Below are 23651 nucleotides of genomic sequence, written 5' to 3'. Positions count from 1 at the left end.
CCATCCTCATTACTAGAGAGTTGAGGCCTTTCACCATCTGCCTGTGCAGGTGCTGGTGCCCAGTGTCTCCACACTCATAGTAAAGATGCCATCTGAGCCACATGATGCCACAGGAGCAGGCGGGGACCCCAGCGGCTGAGGCTGACATGCATATGCTTAGCTGGACCTGGACATACAAGTGTTTCAGGCAGACCCTTCTCAGTCACCAACCTGTGACAAGTCTCCATGAACTGGCTGAGCTGCTTTGTAGCTGAAGCTACAATTCCATTTTCTGTAATCCTGTATAGATACTTATGACTTTGTTTCTTCTGGTCAAGCAGTTGGGCTAAATATATGAAAACGTCTCTTGAAAAATCCTGCATCATCCAAAATAAATCAACTATCCCATAGTCTTTAGCCAAAGGTGAATGTGACTAATGGATTTGCAAATCAGTCACACAAAGAAAGCCAAGGGTGCAGCCATTTTTCAAGGGAGGCCACACCTGGGGAAAAGTTCTTTTGTGGAACAAACGGGACCCATTCCACGGTGTCTTTTTTATTTGTAGTTGTGTTACTGTTGAGATTTAAGGTAAATGGAAAGGAAAATTAGCATTCAGTTATCTGGTGCTGTGTGAAGGCTGTCCAGATCAAGACCCAGGCCTATCATCTGTGTTGCTGTGGGCTAAGAAACATGACCCCACCCGTGCGTGGCTGGTGGCTACAGACGGTCTTGGCAACATCTTGGATCCTCTCTGGGCCTTGTGTTTAAAGAGGAGGCTTCATGGTGGTGATGGGGAGTGAGGCAACAGCATGCTGACTTGGCCAGTGTCTTTCTTCATTGCTTCAGTGCAGGGTTTACTTAATACTAATCAGCACATAGACAGACAATGCTAAAGGGTCCTTCACAGGTCAAGAACCTTTCCTTCTTCCAGGTAGAACAGCTGCTAAACCTGCCCAGTACTTCTGGCAAACCCTTTCTTTTAAAACCGCAACATGAGATGACTGGCGGCATTGTTGCTTGTGGGTATATTCCAGTTGGGAGAACAGCTGCTATTGGAAAACTTCGCCTGGGCTCCACGAAGTGAGGCTGTCCCGACAGGTCTGGCTAAATTACCTTTCTCTTGGTACCTCGCCGTCTATGAAAAGATGGACGGCAACCAACGATGGGAGGATGATGTGAAAGACATGGTAAAATATAACAACATCTGGGGCGCAGGAGCTGGAAGCCACATTTCCCTGTCCTTTCCCAATGGAAAAAACAAAACAAAACAAAACATTTGGGCTATGAGTTTTTTTAAAGAATGAGCTGAATGTTTAAAATCAATTATTTACAAATTATTACTTGGCCTGTCTCTAGATCATCTGTAAAAATTATGAAGTAAAAGCTTAAAACCACAATTTATCTCCAGTGTCTGATGACTGTAGTTCCTGCTGAATGGATAAACAGTACCGGAGAATGCTGAAATCTAGGAATGAGGTGCACGTCTGCCTCTGGGAAGCAATGCTTTTCTAAGGTAAACAATGGTCCTTATTCTTTACAGTCTTGGTAGGAATGTAAAATGGTGTAGCCATTATGGAAAACAGTATGGAGATTCCTCAAAAAATTCAAAAATATAGAATGGTCCTATGACCCAGCAATCCCAATGAGAGGAGATAACATCAGTATGTTGAAGAGACATCTGCATTGCCATGTTCACTGCAGCATCATTTACAACAACCAAGATACGGAATCAACCTATGTGTCCATCAACGGAGGAATGGATAAAGAAAATGTGGTACAAATCCACAATGGAATACTGTTCAGCTATAAAACATGAAACCTTGCCATTGGTGACAACAAGGACGAACCTGGAAGACATCACATTAGGCCAAATAAGCCAGGCACAGAAAGACAAACACTGCAAGATCTGATTTGTATGTGAATCTATAAAAAGTCAAACTCAGAAACAAAGAGAAGGGTGGTCACCAGGGGTTGAGAAGTGAGAAAAATAGTAAGAAGTTGGTCAAAGGTATAACCTTTCAGTTTTAAGATGAGTAAGTTCTGGAGAGCTAATGTACAGCATGGTGATTATAGTTAATAACAATGTATTGGTATACTTGAAATGTGCTGAGAGTAGATCTTAAGTGTTCTCTCCACACACGTGAGGGTAACTGTGAAGTGATGGATAAGTTATTTAGCTTGGTCGTGGCAATCATTTCCCAACGTACACATATATCAAACCATCTGTTGTACACCTCGAATATATACAATTTTTATTTGTCAATTATACCTCAATGAAGCTGAAGAAAAAAAAAAAGAATGACAGTCCTCAGTGGGTTAGTGAATCCTCCAAAAATCAAATGCAAAATTAACGCACAGGGAGATAGCACACTGCTCTTATGAGACTCTCAGAGGCCTGAAGGAGACATGTGAGTGTTCTCTCCAACATCCATTTCTTCCCTCCTTGTTGAAGAGCATGTATAGCCACAGTGACACCCCCGCCCCAATCTTCCTACACGGATGGGTTTTGGTAATCCAAGTCTAAACCAATCCACCGTGGTATTTCCCGGACTATAGGGATTGGCTCAGGGTGGTCCCGGCAAGGCGAACAGTAACTTTGGTCAGTTGGTTGTCAGGGGCAAACACCCCCTCTCCACTGGTGAACAAGGATGCCTATAGTCCCCATTACTTTGGGTCACCTTCCTGTTATTTCCACAAGGGCCATGGACCAGACTCAGTATAAAGCACTGGGGGCAAAGTGAAAAGATGGAAAGAGACTGGTGGGTCTCTGATAACATTCTGGCAAGGGATCGACTGACCATGACTGCCCCTGAGCAGGACGTTCAAATTAAACAAGCTAGGTGCTTCTCCAATCCTGAAGATAAGTTTGAAGTGGGGTCTCTGGTATTGGCAACTGAAAGCATCCTCTATTGACATAAGAGTTATTTAAGAACCACTGGCCCAAGGACAGACTTTAAGGAAGCATGAGTATATGCGTGGGGTGACAGCAGGGAGAATGAACTGAAAGGAGATGAAGAAAGAACGAACTTGGCTCTTTATTTTGGCCTTCTGACCTTGAGATATACACCTTGTGGTTATTTTTTTGTGTGCCTTTTGGATGTAATTGATAATAGTAATTTTAGTTTTATTCTCTTTTCCATTCTTGTAACCAGCATACACTATTTCTACTAAATAAACAGCTACCCAGTAGGTCTTGTATAACAAACCACATTCTCCGCATTAGCAGTGCTCTGGGGATGGAGGGTACTTTACGGTCAGCCCAATGCAACGTCATTCTAAATTTGCACATTTGGTTCCTTCATTCTTACGTGTAAGGCGGTTGTTAAACTACAGCTTTTCATTTCTCCTCAAAAGGGTGTGTGTGAGGTCACTGAAAGAAAACCTTTCTCTAATGTAAATTGTTCTAGAGTGGGGGTAAGAGGTGACTTTCCAAACAATCTCTAATGAAATACGTGTGTCCTAACACAGCCCTGCATGAGAGAGGAATCCTGGTGACACATCCCTTTGTTTCTGCATGGTCATGCTGCCGAGATCTTGATAAAGCAAAGGCCAAGTGGTAAATGTTCTCTACTCACAGGTTCTCATTCAATAACTAGTTCTTACAAGTGAGGCTTTTGATGACTCTTCGTGGCTTACAGAATACAGCCCCAACTTCATCACAGGTCTTATGATTTGGCCTTCACTTACTTATCCAACCTAACCTCTTTTTGTTTTTGAGATGGAGTCTCACTCTGTTGGCCAGGCTCCACCTCCCGGGTCAAGCAATTTTTGTGCCTCAGCCTCCCAAGTAGCTGGGATTACAGGTGTGTGCCACCACACTTGGCTAATTTTTGTATTTTTAGTAGAGGCAGGGCTTCACCATGTTGACCAGGCTGGTCTTGAACTCCTGACCTCAAGTGATCTGACTGCCTTCGTCTCCCAAAGTGCTGGGATTATATGCATGAGCCACCAGGCCCAGCCCCAACCTACCCTCTTCGCACCTTTCTGGACTCTCAGCCTCATCATACCAAACTTTTCATTATTCCCAGATAACTTTTTTTTTTTCTTTTTTTCTGAGATGGTTTCTTGCTCTGTCACCGAGGCTGGAGTGCAGTGGTGTGATCATGGCTCACTGCAGCCTGGAACTCCTGGGCTCAAACGATCCCCATGCCTCAGCCTCTTAAGTAACTGGGACCACAGGCACGCACCACCACACCTGGCTAATTTTTTAAAAAACTTTTGTAGAGATGGGGGTCTCCTTATGTTGTCTAGGCTAGTCTTGAACTCCTGGCCTCAAGTCTTTCTCCTGCCTCGGCCTCCCAAAGTGCTTGGATGACAGGTGTGAGCCACTGCACCCCAGCTCCAGATAACTCTTTACATCAGCTGTGTCATTCTCGTCCCCTGCTTCACTACCTGCTCTGTAATTCTAATCTTCCCTGGGCTCTCTGGAATGTCACTCATCGCTTTATTAAAATGCTTTTCACATTGTGTTCTCATTCTGTGTCTACCATTTGTCATCATTACCTTACTGTTTCTCTGTTTCTTCACTGCTTAGCTTGACCTCTGGCAAATCGTAAGGGTTTGATACATGCTTTTGCCTGGATTTGCATCGCCATAAAGGATGACAATAAATACATCTTTAAGTTAACAACTACAGGAGAGGAACCATGCCTGGAAAATTCTCAGAAGCCCTAGTTTGATCCAAGTTGACCCCTGAAGATTAAGAAGAAAACTCACCAAAGTTCTCTAAAGGAAATCTACTTTTAGAACATGATTCTCTACAACAGGATATGCCTACTCACAGGCATTTAAAAAAACTTATAATGCTACTTGCTCAGCAGGTATTATGTGTGATTTTTTTTTAGGATTAGAATGTCAATGGGTAATGGTTTGTAGAAGACAAAAACGGGTGCATTATGTTCTGTGCTGCTCTCAGGTGGGCGAACAAAGTTTTGGGGGAACAAATACAAACTCTACTGCTAACTCTATGATCTGGTTTTTCATTTGCTGTTGTAACTTCATTTTCTTTTGCTGTTGTTCTTCATCGTGTAAGTGAATGAGAAATGTTGCTGAATATATATCAGTTTTTAGGAATGTAAAATTATTTTCTGGGGACACTGTCATGAAGGCAGCACAGAAAATCAAAGCAAACACACAGAAGGTGCGTCCCAGAGCCTACACAACATTGCTAATGATGTCATAAGTTGGACTCACTCTAACAGAGCTACGAAAGAACTAAAGTCAGAAAACATGAAACCTACGCATGGTATAAACCGCTGTGTTATAAAGAAGCAAATGCAAGAATAATACATTGACACAAACCATGAAGTAAACTTGATGGAATGATGTGGTTATATCCTTTGAGAATATTACATAAAAAGGAAGAAGAAAAAGACATCCTATACGGAACAAAAAGAACAGAGAATCTGAGGCACATAGATGAGGCTGTCTGCTACGCCTAATGGAAGAATTGCCTGAAGATCCATAGAAAGAAATTTATTTACCCGGAATCAAACGGTGCACTTTGTAGATATTCCTTGCAAAACTGTACAGTTACAAAGATTAATAAACTGTTTTTGAGGGCATAGGTGTATTTCCATTTCCAAATATCAAAGAAACTAAAGTGAAAAACCTCGAGGACACAGCAGAAGTGTTATCTCCAGCTGGCCGCACTGCAATCACATAGTGTATGGGTCCAAGAAGCAGAGGCCAAAATGGAGCAGAAATGTGTGGCCACTGCATTTCTCCGGGTTATCAAATACAAAAGCTCACTTGGATTTTATTTTGAAATGTCATTGTGTCTCAAATGCTCCAGTGTACAGAATATCTTTAGATGTTTGATCACAGAGTACAACCAATTTGTCCAGCAACATGGCAGCAAGCTTGTGTCCGACCCAGCCCCGGTGTCTCTTTGCTTTTGAGTGCTTTCATGTCTGCAATCTTCTGCATCATGTGAAAGGCACTATGCATAAATTGGGAACATGCAAAAGGAATTTGTCTCCTGTCTGTGACAACTTGGACAAGTCTTCAGTTTTCAACAGATTTGTGAGGATGGTGAAAAGATGATAGCTTAGACAATAAGCCCAAAGTTCCATATGACAAAAGTGTATTCAGCCGGTTCCTGTCCTCAGTTCTTTTTTAAAAAGCAAGTGCTTTTTGAATAGGTGAGACAGAGCAAAAAGGGCAAAAGGTCTGGGCGACAGATCAATGCTTTGAGAAACAAAACCACCATCATTCTAGAAATATCTTAAGAATCTAAAATTTCTCCCATCTAAGATCTTTGGGTATTTCTGATGAACCAGCCAAAAAAATAGATATGGGAGAACTAAAAATTTTTGATTCCACTAGTAATGAAAAGTTGTATTTATCAGTAAATTCAGTGAGGACATGTAAAACTCTTAAATTATACCCTTAAAATCATTAACATTTTAAATTCCTCATTTTATGTTCCAAAAGTAAATGTGTAATATTAAATAATTAAATGTGCCTTACTCTCTCAAAACTGTCTATTCTTAATAAAGACCTCACATTTTTTGAGGAATGTATGCATCTGGATGTTGTGACTAAATTGAAATATAAAGTTAATGCAAGCTTTTAGGGTTACAGTGCTGTTTACTATTCTTTCAGCCACTGGTTTTTAAAGTGCATTTTTCATACATTGAATATTTTTAAAACATATTTAATTAGTATAAGAACATACGAATTGTTTCATATAATACACATAAAATCTTAATATATTGAAATCCACAGATGTTTTCAAGTTAACTTGCTTCTGTCAGGATCTCAGATTAAATAAAGGTTCTTATTTTTGGTCTTACAAATAGGTCACTGATTAGTAATTAGTAATTGTAATTACATATTGCTATTTTTCAAACAAGCATTCTTACGTGTCCGCTCACATAAAATAATACTGGCAACTAGCTTATTCTCGCAAAGTATATTACCTGATCCATGTTCCTGTCTGCAAAAGTCAGTCACATAAGAAGAGAACAATCATCACATGAGGCTATTTTGATTTCAGAGAGAGCATGTACACAAACTGTTGGTTCTTTCTTTATATGACTTGTATATTTAAGCAACAGTTAAATATAATCAAGAACAAAAATGAGAAAGTCTGAGGTCACAAGGCAAACTATGAAAACACAAACTCGGCAACTAATCTGTATCCCTCAAGGCTTTTCTCAACACAACCCAAAACAAAGCAAAAGTAAACTAAATACAGAGATGATATAAGGGAAACTGTCTTCCCTAACACTCACTTCTAATTTTTATAATTTTGAAAAATCACCTCATTGCTAACGCTAATTGACTTTAAAACAATAAATGTCTTAACTTGAACACACATCACAAATTCATCCTAATAAATATTTTGTGTATGTTTTATATACAGTATTGAGGTTTTACTTAACTTTTTATTTTTAGAAACCAGGTCTTGCTGTGTTGCCCAGGCTGGAGTGCAGTGGCTGTTCACAGGTGTAATCACGGTTCACCGCAGCCTCAAACTCCTGGACTCAGGTGATCCTCCTGCCTCAGCCTCTTGAGTAGCTGGGAATACAGGTGCGTGCCACTGTGCCTGGCTAGAGATTTTACTCAGTTTTTAAATCTGAGAATGGGATTCTATGGCTTTTAAGTGGTATGGCAATCACACATTCTAAAAATTCGTGTCATGTATGTTCCTTGCTTAAACTCCTCCCACGGAAATGTTTCCCGGTGGCTACAACTCAATGCCTTGCTCACAAACGCCCGCGTGATCTGGCTCCTGCTGCCTCTTAGATCTCTTAGATGACTTTGTCATGCATTTCCCAGGCACTGGTCACACCAAGCGTCTCTCCCACTCCCCCTGCAGGCCTTCCTATCAAATTTTGGGGCCTGGAACGTTCCTTCCCCAGACCTCCTCTTGGTTGAGTGCCTGTTTAGGTCTCAGTTTAAAGATTGTCATGGCTCGGAAAACATGATGCTGAGCACTGTGAACTGAAGGAGACTGAGAGGGCCTCAGAAGCAAGAGGGTTGCTCTGACCCTCCCTACCCTTCAGTGGGAAGCATGGTCATGAAGGAGCTTCCCTGAGAGGAGGTCTGCGTTCCGGAGCGGTCCTGCCCCACCCCGAGCGGGAAAGAGGGCTGCACAGAGAGGCCCGCAGTGCCAACAGACAGGTCTTGCTGAGTTCCCCACGCTTGATAAATTACCCCCTTTTTGTCCAATCACCTTTTTGCAAGACTGTCCGTTTTTCATTGGCATAAAAATACATACGTTTTTCCCTGGGTCTTTGGGTCTTCACTTCTGAAGGCTCCCATGTCGCATAAAACTTTGACAAGTCAGTCTGTTATGCTTTTCTCTGATTACTCTGTTGTTACAGGAGTGTCAGCCATGAGCCTTGTAATGCATGAGGAAAAGACATTACTTTTTTCTTCCCTGACACTGTCATCTTAGGAGGCTTCCCTGACTGCTCCAGCCCAGCCATTCACTGCCCATTATGTCGTCTGCTTCATTTTCCTCCTAAGAGCCACCACTCACTGTCTCCCACTACCAGGTGAGCCCTAACGCAGTAGGAATTCCCTCTCTTATTCTAGGCCGGGGTCCGGCCTGGCACTTCCTCCGTTTTTAATAAATGTCAGTTGCATGGATACATAAATGACTCGCCCCACATTAGGCCAATCACTGGTTCTATTTGCTATGAGGCCAACATGTTTACTCATTAGTGACTGTGAAGTCCCAATTACCACCACCTAAGGGGCCTTGAGCCAATCCTAATTGCCAGAGAAAGAGAATAAACACTGAATAATCATATTATCACTGCCCTATTAGAAAAGGAAGACTTAACTGGGACTCACTGAATCACTAACAATCCAGGCTGTGTGACAGTCAATCACGTGTCCTGGTCTACAGAATTTCCTCTTAGGGACACCAGCCTGAGACCCATGCCAGGTTTTTTTAAACCCAAGAATAATTTTTTTTTTCTGCTCCTGTTAATAGAGAAATGTCTCCAAAAATCCAACACATCTATTGCTAAATGCAGTGATTCCTGCTACAATGACCATCTCTTAGTGATAACTTTTACATATTCTCCACGTTCCTCTCAACCACAAGGTCAATGATGTCATTCACCCGTGATCTAACGGGACCTTGACTGGCTTTCCAAGGGCTGGCTCTAGACACAGAACGAGTGTACCTTACCACAGAGACCACGTCAGGGGCCTGGGAGGACATGCTGTGTGCTGTAGTGTGCAAAAGCAGCCATCAAATATGAATGGAAAACACCCAGCATTTCTCCCCAGGCTTCTTTCCCCCTCTAACAGTCCAGGACGTCCCGGGAATCCAGCAGTTCTCTCAGATGCACTACAAAGTCATTTTAACCCTGAATGCTGGGGTGCCTGGGAGTCTACACTTCTTCTCTACGCCTTTGTCAGAACTTAGGGAGAGGTTAGTCAAGAAATGAACAGTAGAATCCGGTTATTCTCAGATAACATCTAAATTGTAACTCAGTTTCAGATTGGGTGAACCTGCCTGTTTGTTTTCAGGCTGGAATGTCTTACTCTCAGAGATCAGTCACAGTTGGAGGTAGGCAAAACGGGAAGCCAGAGGGAAAAGCAAACAACTCACCGATAACGCAGGAGAAAAGCGATTAGCAAAGAGATCCCAGAACCTCCTGAAGAACTAATCCCTGCCTGGAATGTATAATGTCACTATTCAAATTACGTGACCTATACAATGGCAATTTTTTTTTTTTTTTTTCAAATCTGCCTTTAAATGTTTCTGTTGCTGCTCAAGTGGGTTAAATAAAACTATTTTTCCCCAAAAGGGATTAAAATATTTCCTTACCACTTAAAAAGGGAAACAGCGAGCTGTCCACACTAGTTTTGTTCGGAACAGACAATAAATTCATCAGTAAAAATGGTTCTTGAAGAAAAGTCTTGTTGGCAAATAGAGAAAGTTGACATGGAACTAATTTAAGTCATAATTCAAAAAAGGAAATGTACTCAAGTCATCGTGGAAATACAGCCTGAGGCTGTGTTACCAGCAAACCACTAACACCGATGGTTCCTCCAGGCTTACCTCCCTCCCTCACGAGGACACTTCTTCCCATTTTCTCACCAGGCATTTCCTAAAGATGCTGCACTTCTTCGCCACAGCACTGAGCAAGCAGCTAAGCTCCTGATTAGATTTCTGATACAGCTGCAGCACCGTTTTAAAGCTGAACAAGAAGCTTAATAATAAACAACATCTGGTATTTAATTTTAAAAATTTCTTATTATTAAACATCGGTCCATAAGAACAACAACAGCAACAGGCTCTTGGAATTTAACATTCTTAAAATAACAGAGAATCAATTATTTTTAGTTGACACAGGCAGCTTAGGCATTAACTAAATGCTAATGAGGTGTTTTACTTTCCGAAGAGTTTATTTTCCTCCTCCTCTCCTTCCTGTGGATGCAAACAGTCCCCAGAAGCCCGGCTGGGTCATGCGGGCAGCCTTTCGGTAATTTCCTGCCCCATTCACTCCCTTTGTTCCACTAATGCATTTCCTGACCTGTCGCGAGTATTTGTCAGCAAGGCGAGAGCTTCAACTGGCTTTGCCTGGGAGCGTCCTTGGCTCTCCAGCTGTTCTCCTAAGAACTCTTGCTGTTGTCTCAACTAAAATGTTTGCGGCATTAGGCTTTGCCCAAGGTTCTTTCCTCTACAAGATTAAATGCATTCAATTAATTTCTTTCATAGACCATACTAGGCTCCATGAAGGTGATTGTGGGTGGAAATTGGCTTCTTTAGCAAGGCTTCTCTTTTCTGAGCCATATCAAAATGTGAGCCGCGGCTGGGAGCCGTAGTTCAAGCCTTGAATCCTAGCACTCTGGGAGGCTGGGGTGGGGAGGGGGATCACAAGGTCAGGAGTTCAAGACCAGCCTGGCCAAGAAGGTGAAACCTCGTCTCTACTAAAAATACAAAAATTAGCCGGGCGTGGTGGTGGGCAACTGTAATCTCAGCTACTCAGGAGGCTGAGGCACAGAATTGCTTGAACCCGGGAGGCAGAGGTTGCGTGAGCCAAGGTCGCGCCACTGCACTCCAGCCTGGGCAATAGAGCGAGACTCCATCTCAAACAAACAAACAAACAAACAAAATGAGCCTCTTTCACGCACTCCTTTCCCTGTATTTGCTCTGAATTTGTCCACTGGTTTGGCTTCAGCATTTCTTGTGGAGCGGGGGTATGATTTCCCTGCTTGGTCCATGTTCTTCCTACATGTAGGGATCTAAAAGTCAACAACGTGCAACTACAATTCTCTAGCTTCCTTGGACTCTGCACGAAGCTTCATCAGCCAGCAGACTGTGACCCTTTTCATCAGACCCTGCCAGAAGGTAAGCACCCCTCCTGGTCTGTCTGGGGGCTCCGTGGCTTTCCAGTCTCTCTAATAAAGACGTAATTGCAAATGCAAGCATTTGGGTGGCTCTCCATGTCTTGGCTTGGTGGAAAGAGGCCTGAAGTAAGAAGATGCCGGTTTGCCTCTCTTTAGTTGGGTGACAATGAGGACAATGAGCAGACGTGACTCCCTCTGAGTCCTCATCACCTTTTCTGCACATGAGGAAACTTTCATTTGCTGCATGTGGGGATCAGTGTTATGATTAAAAAAAAAAAAAAAACTAAAGTGGAGCATAATGAATAAATCCATGGCATTAAAAACCAGGAAGACAGGTCTCGGCATGGTGGCACTTCCCTGTAATCCCAGCTACTTGGGAGGCTGAGGCAGGAAGATGGAGCAAGTCCAGGAACTCAAGCCCAGCTTGGGCAACCTAATGGGGCCCTGTATCTTAAAAACAAAACAAAAAAACAAGAGAAGGTTCCCCAGATTCGGAGGAACTTGAGGAACACAGAAACCGAATGTTATGTGTGAACCTTGCCCAGATCCTAACACCAATCAACCAATCCTAAAAAGGCAGGGCTGAGGCATCCAGAGAGTCTTTTTATGGACTGGGTGTTTGACACCAAGGAATTATTATTCACTTGTTAGATGTGAGCATGGGGACTGGACTTTCACATTTAATAACATGAATAAGCATGTTGTGTATCACATATGTTATAAAGTCTCGTGGAATGTTTAGAGATGCCCCCTAAAGCGTAGGTGGACTGTCGTGATGCCTGGGATTCGCTTTATGTCTCTGGAAAGAAAGGCTCTGAGCAGAAGGGGCGAGATGAAGCAGAATCTTGATAATGATTGGATCTGGGCAATGATTTCATAAGACCTTATTGTGCTCATCTCCCTACCACTGTATATGCTTGAATATTTGAATAATGAAAATAAAACTTGTAAAATGAGTGTTTTAAGGGAAGCCCAGGCTGCCATCAGCACAGCAGGGAAGCTGGTGACATCAGAGAGTGTGTCCTGAGGTGGACGGCATTTGTTCCCAGGACAAGGCCTGTCCTGCTGCCCCTGAGTAGCCCACACGTGGTCCAGTGCTTGGGACACAGTGTGACACTGTCACATAAAACCAGTCAATCAAGAAGGGCCAAGGGTAGCGTCAACCACAGAAGGGCACAGTGCGGGGAGGACAGGGGAGGTGGAGGCTGAAGGTCGTACACGTCAGAAGAGAAGCAGAGGTGGAAATCACTGTGGCTCTGGTCTGCACTGGCTCAGCAGGTGGTGGGCTGAGGGCAGAAGGTGACATGATGAGGCTGCGCTTCACAAAGGATGTCCTCAGCTGTGGGACGGTGGGTGAAGAGGGATGGGCACCACAGCAGGGGACCGGGGGGATAACTGCACAGATGCTGGGAAGACGTCGAGACCTGGCACCCAGGGATGCTCAGGACATGAGGGGACAGTGCGGACACCAAGAGGGAGTCTGCAGTGTGGGAACAATTCATTCCGATGGAGCAGGAGACGCTGCAGGAAGGGCTGGTTCTTGGGAGTGGTGACGGCCGGCATAGACGGTACCGACAGACCGCAGCTCAGATGGACAGGGCAGGCCGGCCGGAGACCCTGGGGCAGAAGGGACAGCCTGGGCTGGGTACACTGTCCTCTTCACAAAGAGGAGCTCCTTGAAGCTGTAATCCAAAGGCTGTCTTGAGGAGACCACAAGATTCAGAACTCACTAGAGTTTCCCCCAAGCCCCCATCCAACATTCACCATGACCTATCGTCCACACCGCTCCCACGTGCCTGGGATTCTGTTAGATTCTCCCTTTTACCTCAGACTCAGGGGCGCACCCCGAGGAGGCAACTCGGAGAGCCTGCTGTATTGGCATCTTCCCCAGGCTCACATGTTAGATGGTGAACATGGCCAGTGAAATGTACTTGTTAAGCAGCTTTTCAGTTAGGGGACGCTTCCTGAACATCTACATATGCTATAGATTTAATCTGCATTATTTATTTATTTATTTTGAGACGGAGTCTCACTCTGTCGCCCGGGCTGGAGTACAGTGGCCGGATCTCAGCTCACTGCAAGCTCCGCCTCCTGGGTTCACGCCATTCTCCTGCCTCAGCCTCCCGAGTAGCTGGGACTACAGGCGCCCGCCACCTTGCCTGGCTAGTTTTCTGTATTTTTTAGTAGAGACGGGATTTCACCGTGTTAGCCAGGATGGTCTTGATCTCCTGACCTTGTGATCCGCCGGTCTCGGGCTCCCGAAGTGCTGGGATTACAGGCGTGAGCCACCGCGCCTGGCCCTAATCTGCATTATTTATTTAAACCTCCAAGCAAATATATGATGAGAAAACTGAAGTTCAGAGAAGTGAATAACCCAGCCAAGGCCACACAGCTAAGCTAGAGCCCAGCTCAGGTCGCCCGTGTTCACCGTCTGCACTCGTTTCTCTGCTTCATGACAGAGTCGTGGAAAAAATGCAGCTGGAAGGAAAATAAATCTCCACCAGGTGCTGGAAGCAGACATTTGCCACCTGGCCTGGAGAGGTTTGCTGAAATGATGCCCTCATTTCCTATCCTTTTGGCTAGCAAAAAGTCAACAATAGGTATTTTAGGAGGAAAGCGTGGGAGAGGTGGGGCGAAAGCAAAAGGAAGACGCACCACACGTGCACTGCCAACGGCCAGTACTGTGAGAAAACCGACTTCCTAAAGTGACAACGTCCTAAAGCAGGCAACGTCGTCGTCCCATGCAAAAGGCCAGCGTCCCTCCTGCCTCAGGCTGGCTCCGCGGCGCGCTCAGCCTGGCGGGGGGACTGGTTTTGACTTAGAGGTGTGATGATTCCAAACAGCTTTCGCAATGCTGTTTTAAAGATCAAAGGACGGCCGGGCACGGTGGCTCACGCCTGTAATCCCAGCACTTTGGGAGGCCAAGGCGGGTGGATCACGAGGTCAGGAGATCGAGACCATCCTGGCGAACACGGTGAAACCCCGTCTCTACTAAAAAATACAAAAACTAGCCGGGCGCGGTGGCGGCGCCTGTGGTCCCAGCTACTCGGGAGGCTGAGGCAGGAGAATGGCGTGAACCCGGGAGGCGGAGCTTGCAGTGAGCTGAGATCGCGCCACTCACTCCAGCCCGGGCGACAGAACGAGACTCCGTCTCAAAAAAAAAATTACGGCCGGGCGCGGTGGCTCAAGCCTGTAATCCCAGCACTTTGGGAGGCCGAGACGGGCGGATCACGAGGTCAGGAGATCGAGACCATCCTGGCTAACCCGGTGAAACCCCATCTCTACTAAAAATACAAAAAACTAGCCGGGCGAGGTGGCGGGCGCCTGTAGTCCCAGCTACTCGGGAGGCTGAGGCAGGAGAATGGCGTGAACCCGGGAGGCGGAGCTTGCAGTGAGCTGAGATCCGGCCACTGCACTGCAGCCTGGGCGACAGAGCAAGACTCCGTCTCAAAAACAAAACAAAACAAAACAAAACAACAACAACAACAACAAAAAAAACAACACAAAAAACTAGCCGGGCGTGGTGGCGGCGCCTGTGGTCCCAGCTACTCGGGAGGCTGAGGCAGGAGAATGGCGTGAACCCGGGAGGCGGAGCTTGCAGTGAGCTGAGATCCGGCCACAGCACTCCAGCCTGGGCGACAGAGCGAGACTCCGCCTCAAAAAAAAAAAAAAAAAAAAAAAAAAGATCAAAGGATTTCCGTTAAAGATCAAAGCATGGCAGGTATTTCTGAGTTGAGTACTCACTCAGAATGCATTGGGGAGTTTGTGTTGTTTAGTTTCTTTAATACGACTGGTTTTCAAAGGAGTACTCGAGAGCACTGCCTGGAGTGGAGGAACAATCTTGGGTTTGTTTGAAATCCTGCTGCTGTGCTTCAGGCTCCGTCCCTATTCTTCGGCAGAGAGAGCTCCATTAGGATCCCTGGCCACCTGTCCAAGGCTGTGACCAGGGCCCTGTCTGTTTAGAGGCAGCCTGGATGAAATGGAAGCCGCACAGCAAGCGGCCGCGGCGCCTGGGCGGAGGAGAGAGTCAGGTTTCCCTCCTGAATTCCCTGGCGGTGATGGGCCGTCCAGATTACCCTGGGTCACAGGGCCACGCACACATGTTCACAGAACACAAAACTGAAGGGAGACGAGGCGATGGCTCGCCAGAAGGTTTAAGACCAGCCACACAGCTACCTTCACCAAAGTCACAGTGTAAGCTGCACCCAGGGAAAGCACTTAAGGGGAAGACAATCCACCGCCTTCCTGGCGAAGGCAGGGGCAGCAGCTGGGTCTGTTTGCCCTTGACAATGGAGAAAACCAGCCCCGGGCCCACCCCACGCCACTCCCACCCCACTCCCACCAACTGGGATGAAGGTAGTGAAAGGCGATCTAGAAATAGAACAAGCTCTCCTTGTTTATTCAGGCTACACATACCTCAAAAACTAGATGTTTTCAACAAATATATTCCCCCTTTTCCTTCTTGCTTGCCATTGTACCTAAAATATTACAGGGCAACCGCTTATCTCACTCCAAAATACATTAAGGAACAAAAGTCTGTCATCTTACCTGCCGTCATCGGTTTATGTTATATCTGTAAAGGTGAGTGGCCAAAGATAGATTTTCTTTCACCAGGAAAGAAATTTGCATGGCTTACACTTCAGGAATAAAGAAGGGAAAGATATTACCAAGACATTAAAGACAAGGAATTTTCTTCCATTTAGCTCCTCGTTGTTGAGACACTCAGAATAACGATATGCAGGGCAGACTATTTCTTGTGCGGTACCGGGGGCTTCCTGCTTCCCCGGGTAGGGATTACTGGGAAGAGTTTGGGAAAAGGTATTCGGATCAACCCAAATCGTCACATGTGTCCAGTGTCTATGAGGTGCACAAACACTACATCGTGAAAAACAGTCCTTCAAGAAGAACAAACTAAAATGAAGACACACATTTTTATTCACTCCCTAAAGCACTTTCTTCACTCTGCTTTTGGATATCTAATTCCCTCATCTCACCCTTTCTCATTATCTGCTTCTTCATGAGAACAGGCTTATTAAAGTATCGATTCCACAGGCTGATTCTGGGAGACAAGATTTACTAATGAGAAAGTGCAGAAGCGTGTTCATGACAATTTAACTTTATCAAAATAGTATAAACGTATGGGGCTTAGACAAGTTCAACAAAATGTTAGATGAAAATATTTTATTGAATGAATACAAGGCGCAGAGAGAAACTTAGGATCCCTGGCTACAATTTCAAAATTGTAATTGTGAATTTGGCACAAGAGGGTTTTCTAAAAAGATTAATGCAGAAAGACTTTTTTTGTTCTACTTCCTGTGATTACATTCCTAAGAAAAACTGCTAGAACATTTGCCAGTGACTTGGACCTGGGTTTCAGAACCTGGCAGAATGTCCCTTAAGGGGCCCTAAGCAATGCTGTCAGGACTGAGCTGAGTAAGCCCCTGGGGTTAGGGATGCTGAGAACCCCCAGGGGTGCCCCGGCTTGGCTGGCACAGGAAGGCCAGAGAGGCAGTGGGCTTCAGGGAGGACGGGCTCCTGGCCTGTGCATCTTTGCAAGGATAGGATTTGCTAATCTTACATCACAAATGCCTCTCCATGTGTGAGTCTACGTTAGCTGTACTCTTAAGCAATGAGATAAACTGTCCCTCCCTGGAGGCCCGGTGACTGTCAGCATCTCTCTGTGGCCACTTTGTGCACATGTGACACACGAGCTGACACACCAGGCACCAGTGTGTCAACTCATCTGGCGCTAAAGTCACCGTCCTTTCCTCACTACCACCGCACTAGACTTTGGTATTGCCAGCCAGTCAGTCAGCAAATATTGACAGAGCTTCCTGTGCGGGTAACAGCTAGAGAGATACACAAATCAGCTGACAGATCAGATGAGGGTAGGAAAGAAGGAACAGGGAGGGGTGAGAAGAGACAAAAACACTCAGGACCCCTCAGAGGCGGGGTCTATAAGATCTTTAGAAGGGAGGACAGAGCTGGAGAAGAAGTCTCTGCCCTCCACCCCTCAGGAATCTAAGCAGGTGTGAAAGAAGAAAGCAAAGGTGGTAAAAGAACAATTGTGAGGCAGCTCAGGAGGCCAAGCAGGACAGCACAGTCTCCGTGCAGAGAGCGGCATGCCACCATTATTTAGTTTGCAGATGGACCACCCAGAAAATCTGTGAGCAATTAGAAGTGAGAAAAACAGATGGGAGGGGGTTACTGAGGAGGATGAGCTGCGGAGTCCCCAAACTATGTTCTGGCTAGGAATTCCAGGGTAAAGTAAGATGCTGGGATAGAAGAAAAGGAAATGGTGCAACCAAGTAGGAGCATGCAGACCCACCCACGCACGTGTGCACACGCACACACTCACACACCATCACATGAACTACAAAGTGACATTTACAAGGAACCAGAAAATAAGACTTAAATGTAGAAGGTAGGAAGCCACATTTAAACTCTTATTTTCTGATATCCATTTGAACGTTTAAAAGTGAATTTTGAACAGGATCAGTGAATTGTAAAAATAACATTCGTTTGATCAACAACAAGCAAAAATGGGCTCACACACTCTTTCAAGGCTGACAGCCCACGACTCCCGTCAATACAATTCAAGGCTGACAGCTCATAACTCTCCTGCCAAAGTGAAGACGAGCAGCTGACCTTTTACGCACCTGAGATGGGTCAGGTAATATGCTGCATTGTACATGTTTCACGAACCCTAATCCCCCAAAGAAAATATTAGCCTTCTTCTATGACAGATGAAGAGACAATCTCAACATATGAAATATCCTGCACAAGGCCTCACCGGTAGGTTGCAAAGCCAGAATTCAAACGCACGTTCCGTATCTCTGCACAATGCACGTGGCCCTCCAAACTGGGTGGCTGGTCCCTGCACACAGTGTTGGACCTGAGCCTTGGCATGTGCCACTCCCTCTGTCCAAATCAGATTCTCGGCAGTTCTGTCCATTCAAGACCCTCCCATCCTCAAAGGCCTGTTGTTGGTCCATCTCCAACATGAAGCCTTTCTCGATTGCTCCAGCCAGATGACCCCTCCTCACATCAGAACAAACATGCTAAAGCACATTCTCACACCACATTGTATGTAATGTTTTCCTGTAAAATGTTTGAAAGGAGTTTAAGAATTTTGCTCTGAAATTCTCATTTTATTTAGAAATGACTTACGCCCCCTGAGCAATCATTGTGTAACTTGAGATATAAGAGAGCCTGCAAGTTGTTTCTAAGTATAATAAACTTACTGTGCTTACTAAACTTAACGGTTAAGAGGGATATGCATTTTACAGGGTTTTAAATATTTATTAATTTCATTATGCAGAAATGAAATTAATTTCCTGCTCCCTAATTTTTGGAGCCTATCAATGTATTTTTTTTTTTCAAGTCTCAAAGAGCATGGTAGGTCCCTGAAACTCGAACAGGTTCTGAGCCCTATGCCTCGGCTGTCTGACGGATAGAACAGCCCTGAACAAGCCTCAACCACGCATAGTGGTTACATGTACATCTGCGGTAAAATCAGCCCCCATCCCTATGTATTCACAAACTTAAGCTTATGGAAGACAGTGCTTTTCGTCCTGTTGACTGATGTCAACAAGACTGATGTCCCTGACTCCTGAATATGTGAAAAAGACAGTGACAGAAAGAAATGTGAGCGCACTTCAGACTGTGGACAGAGCATGAGCAAAGGCGTGAAGTCAGGTTCACACAGGGTATTGTTCTGAACTTGTCTGCCTAGAATTCTGAACTTCATTCTATAGAAAATGGAGAGCCCACAGAGATTTAGGACCAGAAGTGGACTAGCATAGCTGCTATAAAATGAATGCTGGATAAACTGACTAAAAAATAACTCATAAATAAATACAAAACCACAACTTCAACTCTATGCCATCATCCCTTTCCTAAAATCTGTTCGAAGTTGTATTTTGAAAGCCTCTCAAAATGTTTGCATTCTCTTTCTTTAACCAAAAAAATTGCTTTGTCTTCACTGCTCTAAAAGATGGTGCAAATAAACACAATATAAAGCAAAACACAAAGTGAGGATCTCTGTAAGTATTTGATTTCTTGATGTTTGTTTCATTAACAGTTAGTTACTGATTTCCTTCTAAGCATTTATAGGAGAGTTGTACTCAGAATGTTATAGATATTCCATGTCCTTAATAGAACAATGGCTTTCAAGTACCCTGCAAATTGTTCTTAGGCCCAGAGAAATTTCCCTTGATGGTACGTAGATTTTAACACAGTGCACTCTAACGACATTTTAACATCTTGTGATGAAACAAAAACTATGCTCAGGCCCAGCTGTTCCTTGTGGGGAAGGGCAGGCTCGCGTTCAGGAGGAATTAGGCGAGCAAGCAGCAGTGTCAGTTCCAGGAGTTCACACGATTCCTTTCACCCCCAGCAGAAAACGTTAACACTAAAAACTACTCCCCCATGTAGATCTGCTGAAGTGGAATGTGACAAGGTTTACATGAATAACAACGTGCATTATTTCACACGCAAACCTTCACCGTACATACTCATGCTTGGGTACGATCCTTGGGTTTGAAATCCAAAGGCCTGGCTTTAACTCCTCAGTGGTAATACTGCTAACCCTGGACTCTTCCACCTTGAGATAATCGGCCACAACGTTGACTTGCTGCACATGGGTTGTTTCGTTCACCTCTAACCCCAGTAAAACCCCCAGTCTTACCTGGAGACTTCCAGAGATTTAGGTTTCATGTGGTCACTGAGAGACTGTGATTTAAATCTGAGAATAACCAAAATTCTTAAACCTGAGCATACTGTGCTCCCATCGAAAACCAAGATGAGAAAAAGAAATACAGGAAGGAAGAAGGGAAAAGGGCCGGGAGAACATGGGTTCTGTGCGGACAGGGACGGAGTTTCCCCACCTCTTTCCATTGCTATCCCGCAGCACCGCTTTTCCCAGGACTCGAGACTTGGTTTCCAGCTCCTGCACCTCCTCCAGCAATGTCTTTTTGCAGGTGTGCTTGGCTCTGTATTGAGAGGAAAAGACAAAAAGAACATGGCATAGAGACTCGACACAGCTGGGAAAGACAGGCCGTTCCCCTCTCAGGCCACAGCCAAATGCCCTTTGGTGGAGGCGGAGGCTCGGGAAGTGGCGGAGCATTCACAGTCTCCATGCATGGCCCGGGTTCCATCTCCACAGCCCGGAGGCATCCTGAGTGCCGCAGACCAGACCTGGATCATGCACGTCAACAGTCACCCCCACCCCGCAAAGAACTGGAAGTCTGCCGAGGAGCCCAGCCGCTCAAAGACTGGGTGGGGTTCACGAAGACCCACAGTCTGCCTCTGAAGCATTTCTTGGCAGGAACTGAAAACTCAGAAGACACTTTAAACCCTCACCTCAGTGAACAGGCACTGGCTGCCTGGTCCAAGGACCCCAACTACAGTCAGAGATCCCAGGGGTTAGCGAGTTTCCTCCCGCCCTCTTTAGTGTGAAAAGAGCCACTGCCACAGCAGCCACGGGGCCTAGGATGCTAGAGTGCATAGTCTGGATGCAAAACCATCGGCTTGAAATGTGGAGTCAACACAAATCCCGAGTACAGGTTTCCCATCTTCCTCTGGCAACAACTCACCATTGCAGTCCACACACGCAGGCCTCAGTGGCAATAATACAACGTGTGAAATAATCCGCGGCCTGGACAGCCCACTCTTCTTGAATGGTAGGAAGAGTTCCCACTACTTTTTTACTGATGAAACTGAGATGAATACCTCACAGTAACTGGCTGATCTCAGAATCTTCATAAAATGGAAACTAAACAAAGCTCAAATTGAGCTACTAGTTGGAAACAATCTAGCTGCTAGTTGGAAACAGTCGAGGTGAAAAGACATTTAACAAGATACAGGTTATGTAAGAGGGAAAAACCGTAAAGGGAAAAGACTCATAATCTAGTAACACACCAGATTGAAAAGCTTTGCATCAGCTTAATTTCAATATAAATACATGTGAGGATCCTGCGAGGTACTAGAAAGATAGAATGAGAACAAAAACTGAGCACCTTTGCCCAGAAATGAAAACAGTGCCGTGGGAACATTGCGAAGATGTGGGCTCTTCCTGCAGAATCCTGGGCCACCTCACCCACCCTCCACCTTCAAGGAGAGAAAGCCTGTTGAGATAATGTGAGCCATCTCCCGACACTACGAGTTAATCTGTAATGGAGAATTAGCACTGACACTGTCTCTGCCCCTGACATCCTTTCCCCCAAAGTAAACAACGGAAAGCCACACAGGCTTTAACACAGGATGCCTTAATTCCATCAAACAGTGTCCCGAGACTCAGGATTGATAAAATACTGCAGTTCAAAGCAGAGCCTGTGGAATTTTAATTTAAACAATAAATGAGCAAACATCTAACAGTTTGCTAGAAAGGAGAGTCAAAAACGATGTTAAAATATACCCTGTTCATTATTATGTAATATGTGGGGCCCCGAAAGTGGTCTTTTATCTCCCGGGCTTCTGGGGTTAGACTGACAACAAGGCCACCAAGTGCCTGCCCCGCCTGCCCTGAGCCATGGGCTTGCATGGGTCCTAGAACAGCCTGGTTACTATGAGCAGCATGGCTGGTTCTTCCAGGATCCCTCTCTCCACCATCATCCTCCCTCTCCCCTTTCCCCTGCACAGGGGTAGAACAGACCCCATTGTTATTTCCCGGGCTGGGAGGAAATGGGGTTCCTAAGTGGGAGGCTGGAATAGGAAGGTTGGGCACTGGGAACCGACAGCTTAGGTCAGAATCCAACCCACTGTGGAAGCTGCCGGTTTTCACTCAATCAAAACACGGCCTTAGAGGGCAATGGTCTGAGCATCTCAGTGCTCCCCGGCATTGTGTGTGCTCTCAGGGGATGAAACTGCGCCCGTATTCAAGAGTTACTCAGCAATTTGATACTATTTCCGCCAGGCTAGCCCCTGTGAGCTAGCCTGGGAACTTTGTCGCTATTGGAAAACACTAAATTGCAATGCTGGGGATGATGCAACTTCTCTTTCTGCGTGTATTTAATAGCACCTGAGTAAAGGGATGCTGGCAATTTAAAACCCTGTTCTCAAGCACCTTTATCTAATAACGCCTGAATTAGAAAAACTGATCCTAAAATCTCCCGTCTAAAGGCTACGTGTGAGGCGTCTAAAATTAATATGTATAGGTTATAAAGTCAGTTGTTAAGCATTAGCCACTGGCATGTCACTTAGGTCTCACCAGGAGCTGGAGTTTGGCGTGTTCTGAGCAGCAGCTGTGACAGAGTAAGCCCCTTATCTGTAAATGGCTTATTGCCTAGTGGCCCAGGCTTGCTTCATCTAAGCCCACATCGAGAGGCTGGATGAGCACAGAAGAGACAGAGTTGGGGTGCTGGCTACTGACTCGTGAGTGTGAGGGTTGTCTGTGAGTTTTCAGATATACCTAAGGGTGTCTCCAGGTTCTCAGAGACTTTTAAAAGAAATAGATTGTTTTAGGATCCTTTTTTTTTTTTAGGATCTTTTTTTTTTTTTTTTCTGAAACTCTTTCCCTGGACTCTTCTTTTGTATGCAAGAATAGCAAGTCAAAAGGAAACGTTTAATTCTAAATGTGGATGGAAGCGTAAATATAACGTGCTGCAAAAGAAATTAGGTAAGTCAGAAAGTTAAAAGAAATCAAGACCCATTTGTATATAGAAATTGCTCATTACCCCTTATTTCCATTTAACTGCCTATCTGGGATTATAATAAGGAAATGAAGTCATTCTGGAATTGGGGACTATATTGCTGATGTACGGTAAAATACAGGAGATACAGCTAGATAAAAGGAAATGGGTTCCTCTGTGTTCAGTGGCCTTGAGCTTATATTATTTTTATAAAGCAAGACTAACAAATTTCACCTAGATGAGAGTGGGTACATGGCAGCTTACCTCAGCATGCTGTCGTCGGTAAACATTTTGGATGAATATAAGCGAAGGGATATTAAAATAGTTCTGGGCAATTTAAACTTCATGCTTCTAATAAAAATACTCATTAGCCAGGTATCACATATAATCAATCAATTATTTTAATAAAAGGTAGGTTAGTTTTGTCCCATATGAAAATTTTGGTTAGCAGGATAATAGTGTAGGCATTTTATGGCGTGCCAAATCTGACTTAAGATAGTCTAATAACGGATCTTCATCCAGAAAGTCAACAGACCTCATGGAAAAAGTGATTGAATTACCTCATTCTGGTTCTCTTTTCTTACTCTTACCAGCTCAGGTCCTGAAATGGACGCGAGAAAATGGGCAAAGAAATGGGGAAAATGTAGAAAGATGGAGCAACTCACTTTCTTCAGTGCTCACAGAAATATACTTGAAAAGGCAGGCCTGCGTTGGGCTGG

At 44.9% G+C, this 23651-nt stretch overlaps 1 protein-coding gene across 2 annotated transcripts in view; it reads right to left on the bottom strand.

Moving 5' to 3' along the window:
- Positions 1–23651, bottom strand: part of ATP8A2 (ATPase phospholipid transporting 8A2) — a 649217-nt gene that overhangs the window by 36007 nt on the left and 589559 nt on the right. For both annotated transcript variants that reach the window (XM_025364761.1, XM_025364762.1), the window contains one exon: positions 20191–20295. In XM_025364761.1, coding sequence (XP_025220546.1) covers positions 20191–20295 — 105 coding nt within the window. The remainder of the gene's footprint in view (positions 1–20190; positions 20296–23651) is intronic.

The sequence above is a fragment of the Theropithecus gelada genome, chromosome 17, assembly GCF_003255815.1.
Source record: "Theropithecus gelada isolate Dixy chromosome 17, Tgel_1.0, whole genome shotgun sequence".
Taxonomy (NCBI): domain Eukaryota; kingdom Metazoa; phylum Chordata; class Mammalia; order Primates; family Cercopithecidae; genus Theropithecus; species Theropithecus gelada.
This window is presented reverse-complemented; position numbering and strand designations above follow the sequence as displayed.